Here is a 24,926-nt window from a genome sequence, read left to right on the forward strand (position 1 = left end):
TGGCGTGGCGGCGGCCATCTCGGGGCGAGACTCTGGCGTGGCGGCGGCCATCTCGGGGCGAGACTCTGGCGTGGCGGCGGCCATCTCGGGGCGAGACTCTGGCGTGGCGGCGGCCATCTCGGGGCGAGACTCTGGCGTGGCGGCGGCCATCTCGGGGCGAGACTCTGGCGTGGCGGCGGCCATCTCGGGGCGAGACTCTGGCGTGGCGGCGGCCATCTCGGGGCGAGACTCTGGCGTGGCGGCGGCCATCTCGGGGCGAGACTCTGGCGTGGCGGCGGCCATCTCGGGGCGAGACTCTGGCGTGGCGGCGGCCATCTCGGGGCGAGACTCTGGCGTGGCGGCGGCCATCTCGGGGCGAGACTCTGGCGTGGCGGCGGCCATCTCGGGGCGAGACTCTGGCGTGGCGGCGGCCATCTCGGGGCGAGACTCTGGCGTGGCGGCGGCCATCTCGGGGCGAGACTCTGGCGTGGCGGCGGCCATCTCGGGGCGAGACTCTGGCGTGGCGGCGGCCATCTCGGGGCGAGACTCTGGCGTGGCGGCGGCCATCTCGGGGCGAGACTCTGGCGTGGCGGCGGCCATCTCGGGGCGAGACTCTGGCGTGGCGGCGGCCATCTCGGGGCGAGACTCTGGCGTGGCGGCGGCCATCTCGGGGCGAGACTCTGGCGTGGCGGCGGCCATCTCGGGGCGAGACTCTGGCGTGGCGGCGGCCATCTCGGGGCGAGACTCTGGCGTGGCGGCGGCCATCTCGGGGCGAGACTCTGGCGTGGCGTGAAGCACAGTCTCTGGCTGGGCAGACGGGACATGAAGCTCAGTCTCTGGCTGGGCAGACGGGACATGAAGCTTAGTCTCTGGCTGGGCAGGCGGGACGTGAAGCTCAGTCTCTGGCTGGGCAGGCGGGACGTGAAGCTCAGTCTCTGGCTGGGCAGGGCAGACGAGGCGTGAAGCTCAGTCTCTGGCTGGGCAGGGCAGACGAGGCGTGAAGCTCATGGTTGACGTGAAGCGGCTCCGGCTTGGCAGGCATGACGTGAAGCGGCTCCGGCTTGGCAGGCATGACGTGAAGCGGCTCCGGCTTGGCAGGCATGACGTGAAGCGGCTCCGGCTTGGCAGGCATGACGTGAAGCGGCTCCGGCTTGGCAGGCATGACGTGAAGCGGCTCAGGCTTGGCAGGCATGACGTGAAGCGGCTCAGGCTTGGCAGGCATGACGTGAAGCGGCTCAGGCTTGGCAGGCATGACGTGAAGCGGCTCAGGCTTGGGGGTTACTGTGGGATTGTGGGGCACCTCATCCACAAAGCCCACAGTAAACGAAGAACCACTAAAAAGGGCATAGTCAATATATTGCTCTAGGGAAAAATGAATTTTCCCCCCTGACAAAGATGAGCGCAGCGGTTCGTTCAGCCCATAGCGGAAGATGTCCTTAAGAGCCACATCATTAAAACCAACCTTGTAGCATAGTCCACAAAATTCCACCACATAAATTTCCAGGGGACGATTCCTCTGGCGTAGATTTAGGAGGGAAAGGTCTGCTGGGTTCATGGTTGTAGGTCAAGTATTCTGTAATATGGATCCACTGGAGGCAAGTTTTAAGAGAACCCAAGTGCAGCTTTAATTAAACAAAACAAAAAACATGGCGTGGCATGAAAATATGACATGAACAAAGACTTACTAACAGTGGTTTACAGGAAACAATACTTCACCAAGACACAGGCAAACATGAGGGCTTAAATACATACAAGACTAACGACCAGACAAGGGACACCTGTGAACAATGATCAAACAATCAGACAATAAACTCATGACAAGACACATGGCAGGATCACATGACTACAAGGGATCACATGACAGACAAGGAAGCAGACATGACGTGAACAAAACCGTGACAGTTCCAAATGTAACAATTACACTCTTGTTCTACAGCATAACACAGTAACACTTATAACAGAGTCCCAATAAGAGTATTTTCACAAAATCTTTATTAATTTACAGAACAGTTATTAAAACAAAAATATGTTTTAGATACAGCAGTCATCTTTTTTAATCACAATTGAGAGATTTTTTTGGGGGAAGAGACCTTTCTTTCTTTCTTTCTTTCTTTCTTTCTTTCACTGTTCTGTTCTTTTGCATATTTGCCCTCTTTTGCTTGTACATTTGATCTTTCTTTCTTTTATTGCATTTGTGTTTTTTTGCTTGTATATTTGATCTTCATTTCTTTCTTTCTTTCTTTCTTTCTTTCTTTCTTTCACAGTTCTTTTGCACATTTGCCGTCTTTTGCTTGTACATTTGATCTTTCTTTCTTTCTTTCTTTCTTTCTTTCTTTCTTTCTTTCTTTCTTTCCTTCCTTCTTTCTCCCTTTCTGTCTGTAAGCCTTACTTTCTTTCTTTTGCATATTTGCCCTATTTGCTTAGTCTTTCTTTCTTTCTTTCTTTCTTTCTTTCTTTCTTTCTTTCTTTCTTTCACTCATTCTCTCTGTCTGCATGCCTTTCTTTTCTTTCTTTCACTGCATATTTGCCCTCTTTTGTACATTTGCCCTCCTTTGCTTTTACATTTGCTGCTCATTTAGTTTTGAATAAGAATTTATGACTAGCTAGCCTACAATGTTATTACAAATTTATTTATTTTTTAAATCAAAAAGTCTGCAAATTAGGCTATTGTAGGCTATAATTTTTTGGAGAACTGAGATCGAGCATTTTATAGGACTGAATGAACCTTTGGTGTAGAGCTGCAGTATTGAACCCTCAGGCTGTTTCTGAATGAGCTTCATCTTTTGAATTTCTGAATTTTTTGACAACCATCTAACGTTATGAGATGCAAACCTTTAATGTTCGATTTTCACATCAGGCTGTAAACCATCACCATGCTCATAGCAAAACACAAAGGAAGTGAAATACGCTTAAACGGGCCTATAAAAGACAAAACGTGAGATTCTGGAATTGTTCGGTGTAAATGCATTATCCCTCCTCTTATTCTGCTGCACCACTAATCTGGCGGAAATAATCAGGATTAAAATTTGCATTCCGGGGTGAAATGAGCACAAATGAGAGACGCACAGACACAATTAATGTAGCTGCCGTTACGATTTGCTCTTCTTTGTTAACAGACGTCGTAAAAAAATAAAAATTAACAAATGCAGCTGACTGTTGTTCATGTGCGTGTCTACACAATGCTCGCTGTCTATCATGATGCAGCATCACGAGAGACGAGCACGCGCTCGCAGATGATATTTGATCAAAATGTCAGACAGGTGCGACACACAGACAATCATCCTCGGGCATCCCGAGCTGGAGTGTTACAGCACCTTCACCCTGTTATCAGTGGTCAGCAGACCGTTTCGGAGGGCGTCCGGAACATTTGAATCCATGACAACACGTTTAGCAAATAGGTTGCTTAGCAACTAATCCAATGAGAGCCGAGCGGCCTATCAGTAGTAGTGACAGCGTTAGCCAATTAACAGATACTTGCTCTGAATATGCTTTCCTACATGGCATTTGCTCTCTGATCTACAATGCTGATGTAAAATATGTCTGATAGGCATTAGATGACAAAAGTAAGCTTTGTTTTATTACCTATACGCAAGCAGGCAACGCTTTTGTAAGCATAGCTTGCATTTTCTGGATTCAGTGAGTAGCCTAGCATAACTGAATTAATTATTAATTATGAGGCCTATAGGCCTATGCCAGGTGAGGTGTAGCCATACTGATTGACATGTTAACATAAAAAAGCCATTATTATTACAACAAATTACAAAAGACATTTATTTCACATTATACTTACACTGGGGAGGGGGGGGTAGTTGCTACCTTACATTTTTAAGTAGAATCAACTTGGTTGTTTAAGTAATTTCAACTTAAATTACATTACACTGACTTTAATCTTCTATAATTTATAAAAAAAAAGTTGAAAATTGCCTAACTTATTTTACAGCGTGATTGTCGTATAGAAGACAATTTGGTATAATGTGAGAATAACGGATAGGCATATACTCAAGTTTCTGATTTTATTGCGGTGTGTGTGTGATTAAAACTTTAGACTTACTGATGTATAAAGTTGGTCCTTCTAGAAGTGCACTCTTCAAAATGATCAATAGATGGCTCCCTTTCATTACAGTAGGCTTTTTATAGTCTTTAATATATTAACAAAAACATCCTCAGCTTCCTTAAAGAATTGTTTATTGTTATGCAAAAGATTTGGATCAGATGGATTTATTACAATTAAACACTGTAGATTAGGTTTCTTAACATACTTACTGTAAAATTGATACTTTTATTCAACAAGGGTGCATTAAATTGATCAAAAGTGACAGAAAAGACATTTATAATGTAATTTGTTTCAAATAAATACTGTATTTTTGATCAAATAAATTAAGGTTTGGTGACTGAGCATCAGGTATTTCTTTCAAAAACATAAAAAATATATCTAACTGACCAAAATGTTTTATCAGTAATGCAACATTCTAAAATAGTTATTATTTGAAATAAGAATTTTGTGTCTAATGTCTTGTACGCTTATTGACTTACACAATTCAAACCGCTAAATAGAATGTGACTATTTCGGTCTGTGGACAAAATTGCATTATACAAATATGCTGCACAAAGTTAAATGAACAAACTCACCTAAACTCTGCTGTGCTAGAACTATGACTTTTACTTACTTACTTACTGTGCTTAAAAAGTATATTTCATGTGAATACAATATAAATGTGTAAAAATAAAACATGACACGGCTAAACAAATCCATCTTCTGATAAATATAAAACTTGTCAAAATTAACTGAAATTTGTAAATATGGGCCTTTCTATTTAGTTTTCCACAACTCAAAACAACACGCAGAGCAAATCAACACATAACTGTTATCATTCTGGAAGTCACATTCCTTCCTTTGGCATTCCTTCTCTGCTATGACAGCAATGAAAGAAGATGGCTGTCCAAAAGGGAACACTGTTTTTATGCAATTAAAAACTGGGACAGAATCCAGACATACTGGCACCATCATGGCCAACAGATTTCCATTTTTTTTTTCATTTACAAAACCATGGTTTTTTCAACCATTACTTTACTTTTTCAAAAGCACACCCTAACAAGAAAGTATGAGACATGTTAAATGTTAAGATGAAGAAGTTCAATCTATATTTATTATTATATTTTAACTTTTTGTCATTCAAAATATCACTTTTGTAAAATAAACAAAAATGCAACAGGAACTCTAAAACTTCAAGGCAAAATGTATAATTCAAACTACCAATAAAGAGTATTTACACAACAGAATAGATGCTATTTAAGTGTAATGATCATCACGTCATATTAATATACAGTCGTATTGGTTAAAAAAAAAAGAGGTAGGGTCAACTTCTTTCCATGATTGAACACCAAGATGATGACAATAATTAGTGTACACCGTTATTTAACCCACTGCACATCTCATTCAGCATCAGTAGATGTCAAAAGTGATGAAAAATTAACAGCAAAAAACATAAGGCAACAGCAAAAAATTAAAAAAATCATTCTTATGTGAGTCACATGAGTGCATAGGGAAGGATGAGCGTGATGGACAATATTAAAGGGATAGGTTCACCCAAAAATTAATTTATCATTTACTCACTCAAGTTGTATGAATTTCTTTATTCTGCTGAACACAAAAGAAGATATTTTGAAGAATGTGGGTAACCGAATGGTTGATGGTCCCCATTGGCTTCCATATGATAAAAAAATGCTATGGAAGTCAATGAGGTCTATCAACTGTTTGTTTACAGACACTCTTCAAAATATCTTCTTTCGTGTTCAGCAGAAGACCTTAATTCATACAGGTTTGGAACAAACATGAGATTGAGTAAATGATGACAGAATTTACATTATAGGGTGAACTATCCCTTTAAAGTGTGAAATGGGAGGCAAAACAGACAAAGCAAGAACGAGTGACTGGCATTGAGGTCCGAGTGGTTTTTAAGGCACCATCAGCAGCTGTATGGAGACGTATGATGTATTCCGTGCATCTCAGATGGAAGTCTAAAACCAACTCCACATAAATCACATTAAAAGTCATATCAGGAAAACTTTCGATTCTTTTCTATGCAGCATTTACTCCATTAAGAGTGTAATCATAACATCAGGACCAATTTACCGTCCTATCAAACTAGAGAGAAGACACTTCTCCATTTCTACAAACAAAAACTATTATTCTGAAATGTCAGGAAGCAACTTTAAGGGAGTTATGTAACAGCAAGAAGACATCAAGCTGGTGGCTAATCTTCAAGTCTGTATCTATATGTTGAACACAACATGGAAATAGCTTAAAAACTATTTTTGTAAAGTAAAAAAAAATGCTTCTTTGCTATCTTGGCATTATGGGCATCTTCAAAAATTATTAAAAGAACATCAAAAATCCTTCAAAAATGAAACAGATATTGATTTTTAAATCGAATTTTTGCATTTTCAGTGTACGTCCCGTCAGAAACCAGAATCATGTGCTGGTACAGAAGCCCAGATGCGATCATTAGATCACCTCAAATGAAGTTTCCTTCGTTTATCAATATACTCCCAAGCGTTGCTTTAACAACATTACAATGAACCGAATGCAAACCCTGCCGTCACTATACTGCTAAAACATATTCATGCTAAAGCACCAAAGACGTTTGGCATCTCTAAGTGTGGTGAACATAAAGGAGGAACTAATAAAAATAAAATGTGTGAAACAAATCCAAAACTTAAGGGCTGCCTTAAAAGTCAGATGTGATATGTAATTGTATAGTGTTTTGGCAGCACTGTGTTCTGCTATACTCGTGTACTGATGGAATAGGTCAGTGGTTGGTCTGTGAGTGGCAGTGTTGAGAACAGTGTGCATTCTGTGTTTATTAATGCACGCCGTTCATTATGTGCTTCTGGTGGATGTCCAGAGTATTGGCGTCCTCTTTGTTGTGCTGGGAAGGGCTCACGTCATCCTCCCAAAGCTGAGCAGCTTTACGGATCTCATCCAGAGTGTACTCCTGCAGGATGGTCCCGTTTTCAAACACAGTCACCAACATGTCCTACAAAAGAAGACCGTATATTAATAAGGATCAGCAAATTAGCGGAATATCACCGTATATGAAATTCATCTGCATTAACCTCCTTATAAATGTTTGCATTTATAATTTCACATACAAAAAAATTAGATGGGAGGAAAGATTATTTGGCAATGATTTTGCGTTCTCTCAAATGTTTTGCATTCCCCTGACTTTGGGAACTTTGGGAACTAACTTTGCATTCGCTCCCGACTTTGCATAATTTTTCCTCCCATCTCATATTTTCTTCTTCTTTACTTCATGTCCCTTTAGGGGCTCTGTAGAAAATGGCACAGTATGTTCATATGAACAAATATTTTTCTGAAACATCAGGTAATTAATGGGTTAAGAGCCTAAATATGTCTAAATATTATTTAACATCACTGCATCAACTTAAATGCATTAGTTTATACCAACAAAAGTATTTTATTTGGGTTAAATCCAAGCGGCAACCTTCCGGTCTCTCTCTTGAATCCAACACGGAAGTGACTTAAACTGCAATTCATCGACTGGCCACTAGAGACAGGCTCCAAAAGAGAGTCAATCCCTAATTTTGCCCTTCATGACAACTGTGAGGGGGGTTTTTTTCTCTTTTTCTCATAACTCATCCGCTTAAATTATATTAAGCCTTAAAGTTCTGCATATAATTAAGGCCGTGGCCACTTGAGTGACAGGTGGATTGCCACTGCTGTCACTACTAGCCGTTTCTCTGCTGTCTGTTAGCCGTCACGTCACCTTAGCTAATCCCGCCTCTTTAACCATTTGCGGTTATCTGGGAGTGACGCGTTGCCAAGATGGCGACCGCCGGCTCCGCCCACTTTGGGCTTCAAAAATGCTCTTCAGAAACCTACGAGTGACCTCACGGACACTACGTCCATATTTTTTTAGTCTTTGGTTAAATCAAGTAGAAATTGCTCTTTTAGGTAACAATGGGACGTTGTCACTTTTTACAGTGTATACAGCTGATCTAACCTCCTCCGGTTTGCCCGCTCCTCTTTCCACTGTCTCAATGAAGCCGTCTGAGTTTCTCCTCAGACAGAGACGTCCACGCTTGGATCCTTTAGATGGGTCCGTCACTGGCTGCTTATAGACGTCCATCTACGCGAACACAAATGACATGATAGTAAAAAGAAAAAAAATTACAATAAAACTAAAATTTATTTTGTGACAGGATGTTTTGAAAGTAAATAAACAACAACAACTCACGCCTTTGCCATTGGCCTCCACATAGCTGCACTTGAAAGCGCAGTTAAGTGTGTCTCTGTTGATTTTCTGCACTAGAGCGCTTCCGCAACCGAAAAACACATTTTCAGCACTCCAGCCCTCATCGGTCAGTTTCTCCAGAATCTGCACTAGCCAAAATAAACAGTAATGCTGATCAGAGAATGATCACTGATTTACCACTGTGTAATCAGTAATAATGTTTATAATCTAACAGTCATAAATGGTTAATAAACATTCAGGGCCAGTATCACATTTTCCCCTGGACACACTATTCCACACACTTAAAGGTAGGGTAGGTAGTTTTATACACATTCGTTGTTATACTGGTTTAAATTCACATCCTGATATCAACCAATGATAGAAATGATCTAAATATTAAAGCATGTACATATCTGTGGAAGTCTCAAGACCAAAACATTATTTGTAACATTAATAAAATGTATTTACTGTCACTTTTGAGCAATTTAATGCATCCTCGCTGAATAAAAGCATTAAAAAAAAATATTACTGACTCTAAACTTTTTGAATGGTAGTGCATAGTAATTTCTCTCTTGGTCTGAGGTTTAGTTTACCTCATTAATCGAGTTCAGATCAATTCCATCCCCCTGGATAATGCGCAAGTATGATGGGAGCACCTTGTAACCCACTGAGTTCAGAGAACATCCGAAACACTCCTCCAAAATCTTTATCACCTAAAAGTGAGACAGAAGAGAACATTTAGAATGGAAGAAAGTACGAATTCAAGGATGCAGCGAATCAATTTAAACTTGAGCAACACACTAATCTGAAAGCAATGCTATGCCACAGTACAAGCAAATAAAAAAAATAGAAATCTGAAGGCATTTCTTTCAGACAGGCGTCAAAGAAACAGAATGTAAAGCCCCATCAGTCACAATGCAGTGCTAGAAAAAGCTTCAAGCAAAGCTATTTGTTTGAGTCGTTACTTCACTAAAATAAAGTTCAATCACTGAAACCCCTGCCTTATGGTCTGTAGCGAACACTCCTACAGTTCTAACACACTTGGTACGAGACACACACACACCTCGATGAGGGTTTCAGCGGGGTCCCCGGAGTCTGGGCGAATAATAAGGGGAGAATCCTCGCTCCTCTCCATCACTCTCTCTTTCAGCTTGTCCCCCCAGATATGCTTACAAGCCTTAAAAATGTCATAACTGTCGCTAACCACAGCTACAGGCCCAGAGGGAAACTGGTCCAGCAGACACTCATAAGCGTCCTTCTCTCGGCTCCTGCCCCAGGAGATGATGGTACTACAGAGACAGGAAAAACAAAGTGAGACAAACCTTCGTCAAATGATTTGAAACACTTGAATGAATGAATGAATGAATGAGGCATTTATATAGCGCTTTTCATATGTACTACTGTACACCCAAAGCGCTTTACAATCATGTCGGGGTCTCTCCTCAACCACCACTTCGTTTACTTATAAACCAAGTGCTTTATTTAGTTTGAAGGTAGGCAAAAGGGTACGACTAAAATAAACGGGTTTTACTTTTACCAGACAAGAATTAGATAGAATAATTTGCAGCTTATGAGTCATTCGTGTCTAATGATCCTTAGCCAAAGAGCTATAAAAAAATTCCCAGAGTGATTCACAGAATCTTCCGGTTGACTGATAAACGTAACGTTGTGATGGTTGCAAAACTAAAATGTGAACTTGGAACGACGTCACAGAAGACGTCGTGTGATTTGAAATGAAGAGAGAGAGAGCTCTACTGAGAAATGCAATCAACATCAGAGACAAAAGGCGCTACAGCTGTGAGACGGATGAATGCGTAGCTACTAATAGAACAAATTAGAATCAACGGAACAAATGCAAATTAACACGCAGGTGTTGGACGTCAGAGTTGAATGTCAAGATATTGGCTGTTTACAACCGAAGGCAGCTGTCTAACTGTTTAACTCGCTGCTCAGTCAGTCTTAAAGGGATAGATCAGGCAACAATGAAAATTCTGTTGTAAACATTTCATTTTCTTTCTTCTGTGGAACACAATTCTAACGACTGGTCAAAAATGTAATCACAATGAATATGTATCATAGTGTATCATGAAAGTGGTCCATACCGCTTGTTAGCTATATTTGAAGTCTTTTGAAGTCAAAGTGATAAACAGACCAAAACTTAAGTTGCTATTGACTGAACATTTTGACATCTGCCCTTTCAAAACATTGATCAGCGAACATAAACAGAAGAGCGAGAACAAACCTCAAACGTGCTGCGTAACACTCGAGAATGAACCTCATTGGTTCTTGCATGTCAAGCGAACATACTTGAGCTTCTGTTTACCATAACCGATGTGTGAGTTGATGAATGTTTATATGTGAATAAAAGCCTGTTCGTCATATAAAGTGATCGTGTCTCTTTCAGAAAATTGGGACTAAACCACTCAATTCATTTGGATTAGTTTTACGATAGACCTATATGAAATTCTTGAAGCGTCAAAGTGGTAGAAAGTGGACAGAAAGCTGTAAGATTTCATCAAAAAGATCTTCATTTGTGTTCCAAATATGAACAAAAGTCTTACGGGTTTGGAACGACATGAGGGTGAGTAATTTATGACAGAATTAAAAAAAATTTGGGTGAACTATCCCTTTAAATATTTACCATCTTATATTCTGTGTAACTAAAGTTTTTTGTCAGCATTTATTAAAAAAAACATCCATCTACAAAGGGGGAAGGTCAGATAATGTTAGAAAACCCCAGTTTTCCTTACAAAGCATAGAAAGAAAAGTAACCAGTACATTCTTAAAAAATGTTTTCCCTGTGTTTGTCAGGAACGAAAGAAAGTTATACAAGTTTGGACTAATATAAGGGTAAGTAAATGTTTTTAATAAATTGTAAATACATTTGTAAAAAAAATTTAAAATAAAGGAAATATCCATTGCAAATTTAATTACGGTAAAACTGGCTTTAGACAGACTTTCAATGCATCATTAAATTGTCTAACAATCTTAAACCAGTGTTATTTACAATTATAGTATTTATTAAACATTTGAATTAGCTTTCAGATTTTTTTTTCAGATTTCATTAAAATTTGTGTCATTTTGTTCTGTGGTTTTGTCTTTTTTATTAGTTTACTTTATATTTCTATAGCTTTATTTTTTATTTAGTTTAGTTCTAGAAACTTTTGCAGTTTTTTTTCACCTTTTTATATATTATTTTATTTCCGCTTTATAATTACTTCAATTCTTCCGTCTTCGAAGAAATTGAATCGTGTTATAAAGTTTAATAAAGTGTCATGAAGTTTACTTCTTTCAGTTGTTCACTTTTGCTCGGACATGCCTTTGACAAAATACTGAAATAAATGAACTTTTGCACGATATTCTAATTTTGCGAGTTTCACCTGTAATGTGCATTACCTGTGCTCCGCAGCAGGGATGGAGAATCCGGCCATAGGACATGCATAGTATCGTTGTGCCATCAGCAGACCCGCAACCGTGTCTGTGCTGGAGAAATTCACCAGATGAGCAGCTCCACCAAGTGCTGCCGACTAGTTCAGTAAAGAGTGAAAGAACACAACAGAAAGAAGTCAATGAACCTGTTTAATGCCAAACTCGTAGCCCCCGAAATCACGGTCTCCAGCGAAATCCAAAATATCAATGTTGTGACAACAGACAGTGGCTTTTACGAAGCAAATAATAAGAGAGACGTTGACCTTTGAAGTCAATTGTGTGAAGACATTTTCTATATTCCCCTGATTTAACACTCGGGTTACTGACTGTGTCTCACTTCATTCATCGTGATAGTCAAGGGAAGGTCGTTGCTCTGAAAAGTGAACACATTTGATTCCAAGCAAAATGTTTTTAGCCTCCTGAGGTGAGCATCAATATTTCTTGCTCTCCAACACGGTGTATATTTATTTATTTCTTTTTTTTTCATTTAAGAACTGATGAGATCTGGACTTTATATTAACCCAGCGAAATTAGATCCGCAGCGAGGCTTTAGTCTGCAGCTTTGATTGTAGCAAGGATTTAGGGACCTAGCGTCATGTATTTCTCAATGCATTTTCATGTATCGTCATGTATTTTTGTCATGCATTTTGTCAATTTGTCAAGAGCCCTGTACAATATTATAGATAAATGACAAATCACAGTATATTATGCCAGCGTTAATTTTGTATTATTTATATACAATTGTAGTATTAATATTCTGAATTAGCTTTCATTTTTATATTTTCATTTTATTTTTTTTCATATCAGTTTGTTTTAGCAATTTTGTTATGTGCTTTTGTCATTTTAAATATTCTATTTAGCCTTCATTTCTTTTTATATCAGTTTATCTGTAGTAATTTTAGTACTTCAATGAGAAATGTTGCCCTGAGTTTGTTGAAGTTTTTTTAAATGCTAGTTTTTCATGTAATACATAATAGTTTTAGTTAACAATAACAACACTGATACTGATACTAGTACATTCTGCTAAACTTCCCTTTGTTTTTCCCCCATAAGAATGAAAGCCATTCGGGTTTAGAAGGATTTGAGGGTGAGTAAATGAGGACAGCTCTTTCACTGTGGGTGAACTACTACTTTAAAAGCATTAAAATCTATCACTGCTTGTCCCCTGATCAGAAAAGAGTGATGGAGAGTGAGCAGGAACCCTGAGTATCAGAGGCATTAAACTCTGTTTGGCATCATTAATCTCCTCTTGAAACCATCATTAATCCAGTCAGCCACAACCTAGAAAATACACTATCAATACCCCACTGTCCCTAATGAAGACTTGATCGTTTTACACAGCATGCTTTAGTCTGTTTTCAGCAGCTGAGGGAGAAACGCTTCGGGCTTTCTTAGATTCCACACTGATGTTTTTCCCTTCGTCCTGTTCCTTAAGTCTTTCTTGAAATCGTTTTTACACTTACTTTCCCAAAGCCTTGCAGTGCATGAGCGTGACATGGAAACGTCATATTTCATATAATCGCCAGTGATCAAATAGGCTTAAACCCACACAATAGCAATATTACAATGACAGTTAAATGAGAAATATTCCATAAACCCAGATATAACACCATTGACCAGATGTCCATTTTTTCATTGGACTGTCATTACACAACACATGAAATTCGCTACTGATCATTACAAGTGTGGCTCAGCATGAATGACAAGGTTTGGTAGGGAGAGTTGAAATGCATTAAAAAATTCAACCATCAAAAATAATAACAAATAAAAAAGCTTCTAGTGCAGTTGTATTATATTTGCTATGGGATTACAAAGGTTACAAGTTAAAATATCTGAAACCTTGATTTTTTTTTAGCAAAGTTAAACAGTTAAATTATTCATAAAATAAAATAAAATATTTTTTTAATCAAATCAAATAAAAAAAATTCAGTACAGAGGTATTATATTTGCTATGGGGTTACAAATATTAGAAGTTCAAATCTCTGACTGAGAGACCTTGATTATTTGTTTTAACAAAGTTAAAAAATGTAATTAAACCATAAAATAAAATAAAACTTTTTTTTTATCCAATCAAATCAAATAAAAAGTTTCCAATACAGTATTATATTTGCTGGGGCAACAAAGGCTCCAATTTCAAATATCTGAGAAACCTTGATTATTAAGTTTTTTTTTTAAATGATTAAATCATAAAATGAAGTAATAAATCAAATAATTACTTCAATCAAAATATTTTCAGTACAGTGGTATTAAATTTGGTTAAAAAAATGTTTAGATTATATTTTTTACAAAGGTTGCAAGTTAATGTTAAACCACACAAAAAATAATAATAATAAAATAAAACCTTTTCAGTACAGTGGTGTTATTATAATTGCAATGTGGTTACAAAGGTTGAAAGTTAACATATCTTAGAAGCTGTGATTCTTTTTTTAAAGTATAATTTTTTTTATTAAATAAATGATATTTGCTATTGGGCTACAAAGGTTGCAAGTTCAAATCCCAGAGAAACCTTGATTATTTTTTAACAAAGATAAATGACAACTGTATGTCAGTGAATATATATTAAGAGCCAGTGTCATAAACAAGTTTGAATCTAGCAAGGCATAGTTATATATACAGTTTATATATATACTATATATATATAGGTATTTGTACCTTGAATAAAGAATTGGTTTAAGTTCATTAATAAGATAAAATGTAAAAATCCAGCCTGTGATATGACCTAAACCTTTATTCATATTTTCTATTTGAATGGAAAATGCACCTTTTCTAATCGGTCACCATCTCCAGTTTTAGATGATGGCACACTGGTCTGGAAAGGGCACCACAGAGGGGTTATGTCACACCTCATTAGAATCTAGTGGTCTCACCTTCATACACAGTCACACACAAAGGTCTCCTACACTCAGCACGCCCAGCCAGTCAGTAACAAACTCACTGCTTATCACTAGTCACCCAACACCTGAACCTGCCACTGTGTGATACAGATGAAACCTGGCAGAGTTGACCTTTACACAACAGACGGACCGATTCAAGAGCCAAACAGTCATCTTTACTCACACCACTCTTCAAACAGCACCACCCGACGACCCGAAACCCATCAGCGTGACAACCTCACTCAAACACAGCCAACAATCAGGGCTCCTACCTTTCGAAATCCACAGAAAAGGAGAGCGGTCTGCGTCGTGTGCGTATCGAAAGGTCAGGTCTGATCTCTTTTTGATTAAATGGAATGGTCTTGTCTCATAATGAATTGATTTTCTGCTTTCACAGAGTGATGTCTGATTTCATTTGCCCCAGAAGACCGGGCTTCCTTAAAAAGCACCGAAGAGAGAAAGACCCCATTCGGCTTGAGCTTTGATTTCAGGGCTAAAAAAAGAATAAAGGCGGGGATTTTAACACTGGAGGCACTTCCTGTTTTACTTAAAAGATATTTCAGTGCTTTGGAGGGGTCTTCTTTAGAGTGTGCTGTGAATGGCTATAGAAATAACACCTTGAGGGCAAAATAATGTCATGTAATTGGTAATAGCCTAGTCCTTTTTTAGTTTTCTATATAGTCACTCATAGTCATCATAAATACATCAAATATTGTGTTTTTGGAAGAATCAATCACACAACACAACAAAAACAAACTAGCCTACATTTCCCAAAAGCATTGTGAGCTAAGTTGATGGTAGAAACCATTGGTGGCAATTGTTCTACGATCTACTTATGCTTACGTTGCTTTAGGGAAACGCAGGCCTGGTTGATTATGAAAACACAAAAATTTGCACATCCATAAATTACTATTATGGCATCATGCAAAAATTAAACATAGGGCAATGTTTTCAATATCTCACACAACACTTATAATGCTTATATTCACTGTGCTGATCCAGTGTTATTTTAGTATTATTTATATACTATTATATTATTTATTATTATGGTTTAATAGCTTTTATTTTTGTATTTTTGGTTTTCATTTCAGTTTCCACCACAGAATACAACATTTTAAAAGTTAATTGCAACTTTTTATCTCACAACTGCAAGTTCACATCTCATAATTCTGACTTTATAACACAATTGCGACTTTATATCATGCAATTCTGACTTTATAACTTGCAATTGCGACTTTATATCACGAAATTCTGAGATGTAAACTCGCAATTAAGAGGAAAAAAAAGTCAGAATTGTGAGATAAGTCGCAATTACGTTTTTCTTATTTTTATTCTGTGGCGGAAACAAGCTTCCATAATTTTGCCATGTGCTTTTTGTCTTTTTATTTCTACAAAGCTAATACATTTTTTTCAGTTTTAGTTTAAGTAATTTTAGTACTTCAAATTTCTAAGGCAACATTAAAAAAAGTATTGAATTTTTTCTCTAAAAGTTTTTTTAGAACTATTTTTCATTGATAGTTTCTCATTAACCCTCTGGGGTCGGCAGAAGCCCAATCACTTGCATTTTTTCCTGACAACGGCGAAAATAACTTAAATACTAACTTTTTTAACTTAAAAACTGTAAAGGGTCTATTTTTTATTGTAAAATGTTTCCAAGTTTTTCATCCAATATTCATGTTTAATTTTATTTCAGCTTACTAAAAATTATTTTAAATTGTTTTAGCTTTAGTAAAATTTCCTGAACAGGAAGTGGAATTATTGACCCACGTCTATCGTACATGTACCTCTTGTGAAGACACCCCTCTGTAGCCGAAATCATGCAGCTTGAGGTCCAGACCCTCCAGGCTCCCTGACGTGGCCTTCAGGTGCTTGGCCAGAATCTTTTTGAACTCCCTGGAGATTGTTGCCACGGTGATGGGATACCACATTTGGACCAGCATCGTCTGTAGGGACAGAGTGTACACACAATCACATGTGCGTCAGAGAAGACCAAAGACGGCTCGTAATTGCACTCGCAATTTTTATGACCCTGATACCATCATGACCATTTAAATCACGACTCATTGATCAGTGGCTCCTTCAGGACATGCATGTCAGGAACTGACAAAGATTATGTTTGGATCTATGTGTTTTCTCTGGTCTTGACATCAATACATAAACTGTACTCATTAAAAAGCTGAAAAAATGGCAATAGGGCTTGTTCAAGTAAAGAAAAACTGGCATAACCGGCAAGATCTAGGTGTACCAATCAGGTTTCACTTTCATGACACCTTCAATAAAAGTAAAACATTTTATCCAAAGCAACTTACACAGTATAAAGTGGGACACCTGGGATAAAGTGCCTTGCTCAAGGACATCTACTGTACATTACATTCACTTCACAGACAGTTTAATCTGAAGTGACTTACAAATGAGGGACATCACTGAAGGACAGCAATACTGCAACGTCAAAACTCAATATTCAAGATTACGGTATATTAAATAAAAGCGCAGAAAGGTAAAAGAGAAATTGATAACACTTTATTTCCATAGACCACTTTAGATATTTTACTAACTAATTTTGTTGGTCCCTAACAGACATTATACTGACTAAAGGTAACTTTGCAACTACATGTCAACTTACTCTACTAACCCAAACAGTCTCCTAATACTGTAATGAGACTTAGTTGACATGTAGCTGCAAATCAATGAGAATTAACTGACATCCAGTTGCAAAGTTACTTATATATAGTTAGTAGAATGTCTAAAGTGGGCGATCAAAATAATTGTAACCCAGAAATGTCTTTGATTGCGATTGCAGGCAGTTTATGGAAGAGTTGTGTTTATTGAAGTGAGCAGAGACAGTGAAGGATCTGGAAAGGAACTTTGTATCTCATTGTGATGGAACCATCATGCACCATAATGAAAAAATACTGCATCACATATGCTGCGTCCGAAATCGAATACGCCCCTACTATATAGCACATAGTAAGCCAACAGAGCAGTATGTCCAAATACATACAGTAGTATTCAAAAAACTGTAGGTGAAATGCACCCAGATGACCTAATATAGTGATTGATAGTTCATTTGATGAACTATTTACTATCCCATGAGTCCACGGGAGAGGATTTATGAATTACGCTGACGCTGGTAGGTCACGTGACAGTAGCAACATGGCAGATTTAGTAGTACGAGAGATTTTCATTCATCCTAACCATATTCATACTATATAGAACATACTTCTATAACGGTCACAAATTAAAATGTAAATGTAGTACCTACTCGGACAGTATGCGAGTAATGCGAGTTATGGTACCTCAAACAGTGGAGCATGGTGCTTTCAATGCCAAAGTGATGGGTTTTATTCCCAGAGAATGCATGAATTGATACATTTTATGGATAAACCGTTTGAGTAAAATCATATAATGCAAGAATAAATATAAATACCCAACCTTCATAGGTTTAATTCTATATTAGGGAAATGAACTGCGTACAATAATGTTCATCATGGACTGTCCTGTAGGTATGTATCTTCAGACCTGGTAGCAAACAATATGTGTCTTCATAATGATATTAGAAACAGCAGTTGTGTGACTCTGCAGGCCAGGTCAGTACCTAATGAACTCATGCCCTCACTGACCCCACCAGCCTGTCCAAACCTCCCTCGGCTAGGAGCATGCTGGAAATCAAAGCCTGCTGTCACCCTGAACAACAGTATGGCAGAATCATCCAATATGAAGTAAACTGCCACACCAACAGGTTGATGGACTATGCTGACAGTGAGACATTCATGGGGATTTGTGTTGCAGTTAAGATTATTGTAGCAAAACAATCTTTTGCATCAAATATGGAAATACTTGTGTAGTGCCTCAAACATACAAACATGAGGATATGTAAGGATCATGTGACGTGACAAAGTTACTTTCTTGAAGGAATCCTTTACTAATAGCCTTTGTTAAGGGAATCAGTCTCCCTTTAGTTTGGAACGACACTTCGAATAGCATCCTCTTCTCGCAATCTCTTTAACGGTTGATTAAATGTTCAGTTTTTGCCCTTAGATTACATTACCAATTAAAAGGTTTTAGAGAGAGAGAGAAAGATGTTTTTGGAAAAAAGTCTAATGCTCGACAAGGCTGCTTTTCTTAGATCAAAAATACAGTAAAACAGTATATTATTGTGAAATATTACAGTTTAAAATAACTGTTTTCTATTATAATATATATTTAGAATGTAATTTATTCCTGTGATGGTAACACTACATTTTCAGTAGCTATAACTCCAGTATTCAGTGTCACATGATCCTTCAGAAATAATTCTAATAATTTCTTACAGTTTAATGTTGACATTTTTTTTTCCTGTTTAATATTTTTGTGGAAACTGATATTTTTTTCCGGGATTCTACAGCATAAACATTTATTTTTTTAGATATTTAAATATATATATTATGTAAAATCTTTACTGTCACTATAATAAGTCACATACGTACTTGCTGAATAAAATTATTGATTTTATATATATATATATATATATAGGGAATGTCTGAAACACTTCTATACCTTTTGCATTATCTGCATTGGCAAACTTATAATATAAAAACGGTTTAAAAAGAAATAAAAATGAAAGAAGACAAGTAATACCTCAATAAAATTGGTGAGCCAGAAGAAATCTGGATCCGTGTTCTCCACGGTGAAAAGAACGTTCCCTCTGGGAACGATCTTTCCCTCGGGAACTGCTTTGATACGGATTGGAAGGCGGCCATCATATTTCTGACAACACAATTAGGAACAGAAAGAAGGCAGGTGGACGTTATCTTCATGTGCATTCATCTCCGGAACAAAGTAAGCAGACTTCAAAGTCATGTAATGGTGAACAATCTAAAACGAAACTTTGACTTTTATATGAACTTCTGTTTGTACCTCTAAAACTTTTCTCCATCCCTCTTCATCGAACACTGGCTGTTTAAAGTGCATCTGATAAAAGACTTTCGCCTCCTGAATCTTTTCCTCCGTGACAACTCGACCTGCAAGGTATTTAGACAAATACAGGATGAGCACACATGAAAAATAGAATTGTTTTGCATTTTAAGCATCACTGTATAAAGCAAAAAAAGTATAAAAACACTATAGCTATCAAGAGGCACTTTCTATGTACTGTAGTTAATTGAAAGTTTACAAGAGCCATGACTTCTTCCAAGGAGAATGCAATAAAGTGCAATACCAGAATAATTTAAATGAAATATTCATTGTACAGAGAGTGAGTACAAATAGTGTGTCCCTGAAAAAAAAAAAGAAATCAGTGGAGACAAACAAAATAAAACGCTGCTGTTCACACATTCTGTCCATGGTTGTAGTTTGAAACACACACCATAAAACAAACACTTTCTGGCTTGAAATACTGAAATGGGAAGCTTACGGGGAATTAGCCTTATGTAACTGTAACGCTTGTTTGATGACAATGTAATCTGCTTATTTTTACTTACTCTAACAGGGCTGGCCTGTTCATGGCCACTTTTATCAAAAATGAAAAGGGTAAAAGAGTCAAAATGGCCACACACAAAAAAACACACTTTGAATGTTAAAAGATTTGACGCAGTGAGTAATAGAGCTGTTTGTGAATGTAAAAGGTCCGCAAAAAGTTTTAAATGTCAAAGTGCACGACAAAAAAAGGTATTGTCTCCTAAAAGAAAGAATCGATACTGAACTGCCAAAACGAGTCGTCAGCATTGCCAGTTTCACAACGATGTAACAAATGTGCATATTTCTAGTTTATGGTTCATTGGGTGTGTGTGGTTTTTGTTTTTTACCTTGGATGCATGTAAACCTATTGTAGGAGACCTAAAAAAAAACTAGGAACCTTTAAAATAGCAAAATAGGGGCAATTTAAACCACATAGGGATGATGACAGAATTTTTTCACCCTCATGTCATTTCAAACGTGTAAAACTTTCTTTCTTCTGTGGAACATCGAAGAAGATATTTTGAAAAAATGTCTGTGCTTTCATTGTACGGACAAAAACAGCTTAAACATTCTTCAAAATATCTTCTTTTGTGTGCCACAAAATAAAAATAAAAGTGAATGCATGGTTACCAATTTTCATTTTGGGGCAAATGATCCCTTTTAACTTACATGTATAAACTCTTGCAGCTTGTTTTGACTGCATGACTGTCTTTTATAACTGTCCTTGTATGTGAACCATTACCGGTTTTGGGAGAAGTTTTCCATTACCCAAACAGGTGAGGGAGTTTACGTGAAAAAAACATTTTGTTCGTGCCAAGAGATGAACAAACTCAAAAACAAACAGTGTGTCGAAGTGAGCCAATAAAAGTGTTGTGATCACTGCAGGAGTTATGCAATGATTAAATTACCTGCTAGGTATTTCTTCAGGAGATACTGGAGGCCAAAAAACACCACCTCGCTGAACTGCGCCCCCTTTTTGTGCCGACACTCGAAATAGGAGTACACCTTACTGACATTGGGAGGGTATTGTTTGTAGTGGGTAATCTGAAAATAAGAGAGGACTTTTGAAGATTAGAATTGTTTACACACTCACAATATCACCAGTACTCATTAATTATTCACTACCACTCAAAAGCTTGGGGTTGGTAAGATTTTTTTTTTTAAACAGTAAAACAGGAATGTTGTAAAATATCTGTTTAAAATGTAATTAATTCCCGTGATGATGGAAAAGCAGAATTTTCAGCATCATTACAGTCTTCAGTGTCACATGGTCCTTCAGAAATTAATCTAATATGCTGATTTGCTGCACAAGAAACATTTCTTGTGATTACCAGTGTCGAAATCAGTTAGATATTTTTATAGAACCTGTGATATATTTATTTCAGGATTCTTTGATGACTAAAACAAGTTAACATTTATTTGAAATAAAAATCTTTTCTAACATTATAAACTGTCTCTTTTGAGTAATCTAATCTCCACTTGCTGTAATGAAGTACAATTACTTTAAAACAAGAAATGACCCAAAACCTTTGAACGGTATTGTGCTTCAATATCACATTGAAAACTACAGGCCTATTACAACTGAAATGCACACCTGCATCATTTCCACAGTCTTGTGAATCTGTTAACTTCAAGCTGTGTGCATGGATCTCTCTGCATTTCATCGAAGTCTTGTTTACTGTACACTGATACTGTCACGCTACAGCTGGGATGGGTTGAAACAGTGTCTTGATTTATAGCAAAAACCTGCCATTATACCCTGGAGGCAAATTTAATAATTAAAAAGCCTTTGGCCTTCAGTGCCCTGCGGCATAATATGCATAAAACACATGGCTAGTACTTTTTTTGATCAGCATAATGGAATTTGGGTATTGTACAACACTCTTGAATTGTATGAGTGCTGAGCGTTCCACTTTTAATCAGCTGAACTTTTCATGGAATTCTGAGTGGACCTGAACATCAGCCGAAACCTGACTGACTAATCCCGTTCAGATGAATGGATTGCACCACTTGAGGAATGTTGAGTGTGTGACATTGAAATGGTTGGGTATCAAACTCACTCAACAATTAATTATGCTACTGTAAAATCAAAAACAAATACATTTTAATAATACATACATAATATTGTTGGGTGAGATTGCATGGATCCAGATGGGATTTGCGGGTGGCTGTCAATTGAAAGGTTAAAGAGTAATGTGAAGCTCAAAGAAGATTACACAGCCTTAGCCATTCAGAATTGGCGATGCTGGAGAATTACAGAGGTGAAACTTTATATTAAGTGGCTTTAAGTACAATGTACTTACCGGTACATCGCAAAAATAAGTAAAATGTAGCCTACTTATTGTGTTCATGTTTTATTGTAAAACACTTTTGCTGCTATTTTAAAAACATAAGTACAATGTAAAAACATGTATGTACACAATAAGTCCATTGTATCAAATTATTAATTTCAATGTAAGTACATAGGCTAGTACTTAAAGCCACTTAATATAAAGTGGGACCGAAATTTCTAAATCTAAAACTGCCGTAAAGACCATTTAAACCTGGCTAAGGACATTTAATAATCACCTCCCAAGATGCTTTCAGCATTATGTAATACAACATGTAGGCCTATAGATTTCCTTTTTTCTATACAGTACTTTTCATATACCTTTAAATATAATCAGTAAAACTTTACAATAAGGTCTTATTTGTTAACATTAGTTAATGCATTAACTAAAATTAACTAATAATTAGCAATAAATTCGTACCGCATTTATCAACCTTTGACAATATTAGTTAATAAAAATGTTCATGTTAGTTCATAGTGCATTAATTCTAACATACAACATACATGATCTTAAAAATGTATTGGTAAATGTTGAGATTTACATAATAAATGCCATAGATGCATTGTCCCTTGTTGGTTTATGTTAACCAATGAAATGTTATTGTAAAGTGTTACCTTATAATCTAAACAAAAAAACAAAAAAAACTAAACCACATAGTCTGATCCAATCACACACTATAATGTGCATTAACCCATTTAATCCCACATACAAATTTCCTTTTGAGTTTGAAGGACCTACTGAACGTTGTTGATGAATTAAAGTGATCAACTATAATAAGTGTTGAGTCTATTGTTTTTATGTCAACTTTTTGCATGGCTGTCGTAAATAGCCTCATGACCAGTTTAATAGCCTCATGACCATGTTTAATTTCACTTTGTCCCTTGTTGTAAGTCTGCGTGGAAGGTCCAGATAAGGAATCATGTCATAATACAAAAGATACAACTACCATATTTGATATCAACTAGCAGGTTACTTTTACTATAACAAACATTTTGATTATCTTTGGGGGAAACTACCAGTATTATACCACATAATAAGACACTTCAATAAAAATCGCGTGTTTACATTTTTAACAATGTTTTAAAAAATGAGTTTCGATTCTTCGACAGCTGCGTGACGTCACCCGCTGTGGCCTTTGGTAAGCTTGAAGCAGCACGAGGTCATTGCGCATAAGCCCCGCCCCCTGCGCGCAGCGTTCAATGAGTGGGGCATTTAAAACGAAGCTGAGCTAACACCAACAATACCCTTCAACAAAACAAGAAGAAATATCCCGATTTTTACACATCTGTAGGCTAATCTGAACCATGTTTTCATTTAGACCTCATAGATTCACAAGGTCAAAGTTGTTGTTCTTTACCGCACATATATGTGTGACGGCTACAGCAGCACAAAGATCCACTGTCAGAATCGGCTAAGTACTGTCATGCGCCTTTGTGTTTCTGTTGTCGAACGACTGAACCCAGGTGATTCTTACCTTATAAGAGTCCGTCGCAAGTAAAAAATTGAAATCCTGAGCTGCCATCATCGTGGACAAAGTAAAAGTGAAACGATGTCGCTTCGCTCCGGTATGTACGTAGTCCGAGCCGTGTGACACTGGTCTCAATAACCTCCTTTTCAATACCTTTCGGGTTGGCGAATAGTAATGTAGTGAAATACGATCGCCTCGGTATCTTGTATATGTGAGGGCTCGCACGTATAGGTCGCATAGTCCTGTATCAAACACAACGGGGTGGAAAAGGGGCGGAGTCAGAATAGACGTATGAAAGATACGCAGGCTCGCGCTTGGTGATGTAACACTGGGCGGGGTCATAACATCAGAAAGCGGAAAACGCCCCTGTTCTCTGAAACTTGAAACGTTTGTTGCCTGTTGCGTTCAAAGGGCAAAGTTTCGCTTTCTTGGAAAGGGTAATTACTAAACGTAGCACTTTCAGTTTTGCTATCGCTGCTGAAAAAACAAAACCAAACCTGAGCTTAAACCAACATAAGCATATGCATGTTTTATCTTAGTCTTCCTTTAGAGAGGTGTTTGTCACTTTGTAATTGGGCACATCATGGACAGCACAGGTATCAAACTCTCATAAAACTGAATTAAGCTATTATAAAATAATAATTAAAAAACATGTTTACATTTTATGTACATAATATTGTTAGCTGAGATTTCAACATGGATCCAGGTGGGATTTGCATATGGCTGTTATGTGAAGGGTCAAAGACTAATGTGACTCAACAACAGGGTCAGCTTTTATGTATGTCATGATGATCAAAAGACTTTTTTAAAATGTAATCAACATGGATTGTTGGCAGTATTGAACTGGCTAATCTGCATTTGGAAAACTGCCATATCTAATCTCTTTTCATATCACAAAAGCTTTTAAAAACAAGCCCACCTTTATTGGAAACCGTTTAAAGACAATAGTGATTAACATTCAAAAAGATGCAATTAAGCTGAGAGTCACTCAGAGAATTTGTTGACATTCAGTACAAAACCCTAGATCAAATCAAATATTATAAATATTTTAATCATCTAAAGTTCAGGAATGACGTACATTTTTAGGCCAACCCAATACTCGGAAATGGGTTTTATTTGTGAGTAGTAGCCTATAAAAACGACATATATGTAGTTA

General features: G+C 37.5%; 1 protein-coding gene across 1 annotated transcript; it reads right to left on the reverse strand.

Annotated features, from left to right (window-relative positions):
- Nucleotides 1-5,091: 5,091 nt before the first annotated feature.
- Nucleotides 5,092-24,044, reverse strand: nampt2 (nicotinamide phosphoribosyltransferase 2). Its single transcript, XM_079596656.1, has 11 exons — nt 23,777-24,044; nt 20,881-21,016; nt 19,433-19,536; nt 19,154-19,282; nt 16,321-16,479; nt 11,631-11,761; nt 9,298-9,523; nt 8,828-8,947; nt 8,238-8,378; nt 8,004-8,129; nt 5,092-7,016 (listed from the first exon to the last, which is right to left on the reverse strand). The coding sequence occupies exons 1-11, from the start codon at nt 23,825-23,827 to the stop codon at nt 6,843-6,845; spliced, it is 1,497 nt and encodes a 498-aa protein (XP_079452782.1). The 5' UTR covers nt 23,828-24,044; the 3' UTR covers nt 5,092-6,842.
- Nucleotides 24,045-24,926: the final 882 nt, after the last annotated feature.

This window comes from Phoxinus phoxinus (assembly GCF_949152265.1).
Source record: "Phoxinus phoxinus genome assembly, chromosome: 22".
NCBI classification, from domain to species: Eukaryota; Metazoa; Chordata; class Actinopteri; order Cypriniformes; family Leuciscidae; genus Phoxinus; species Phoxinus phoxinus.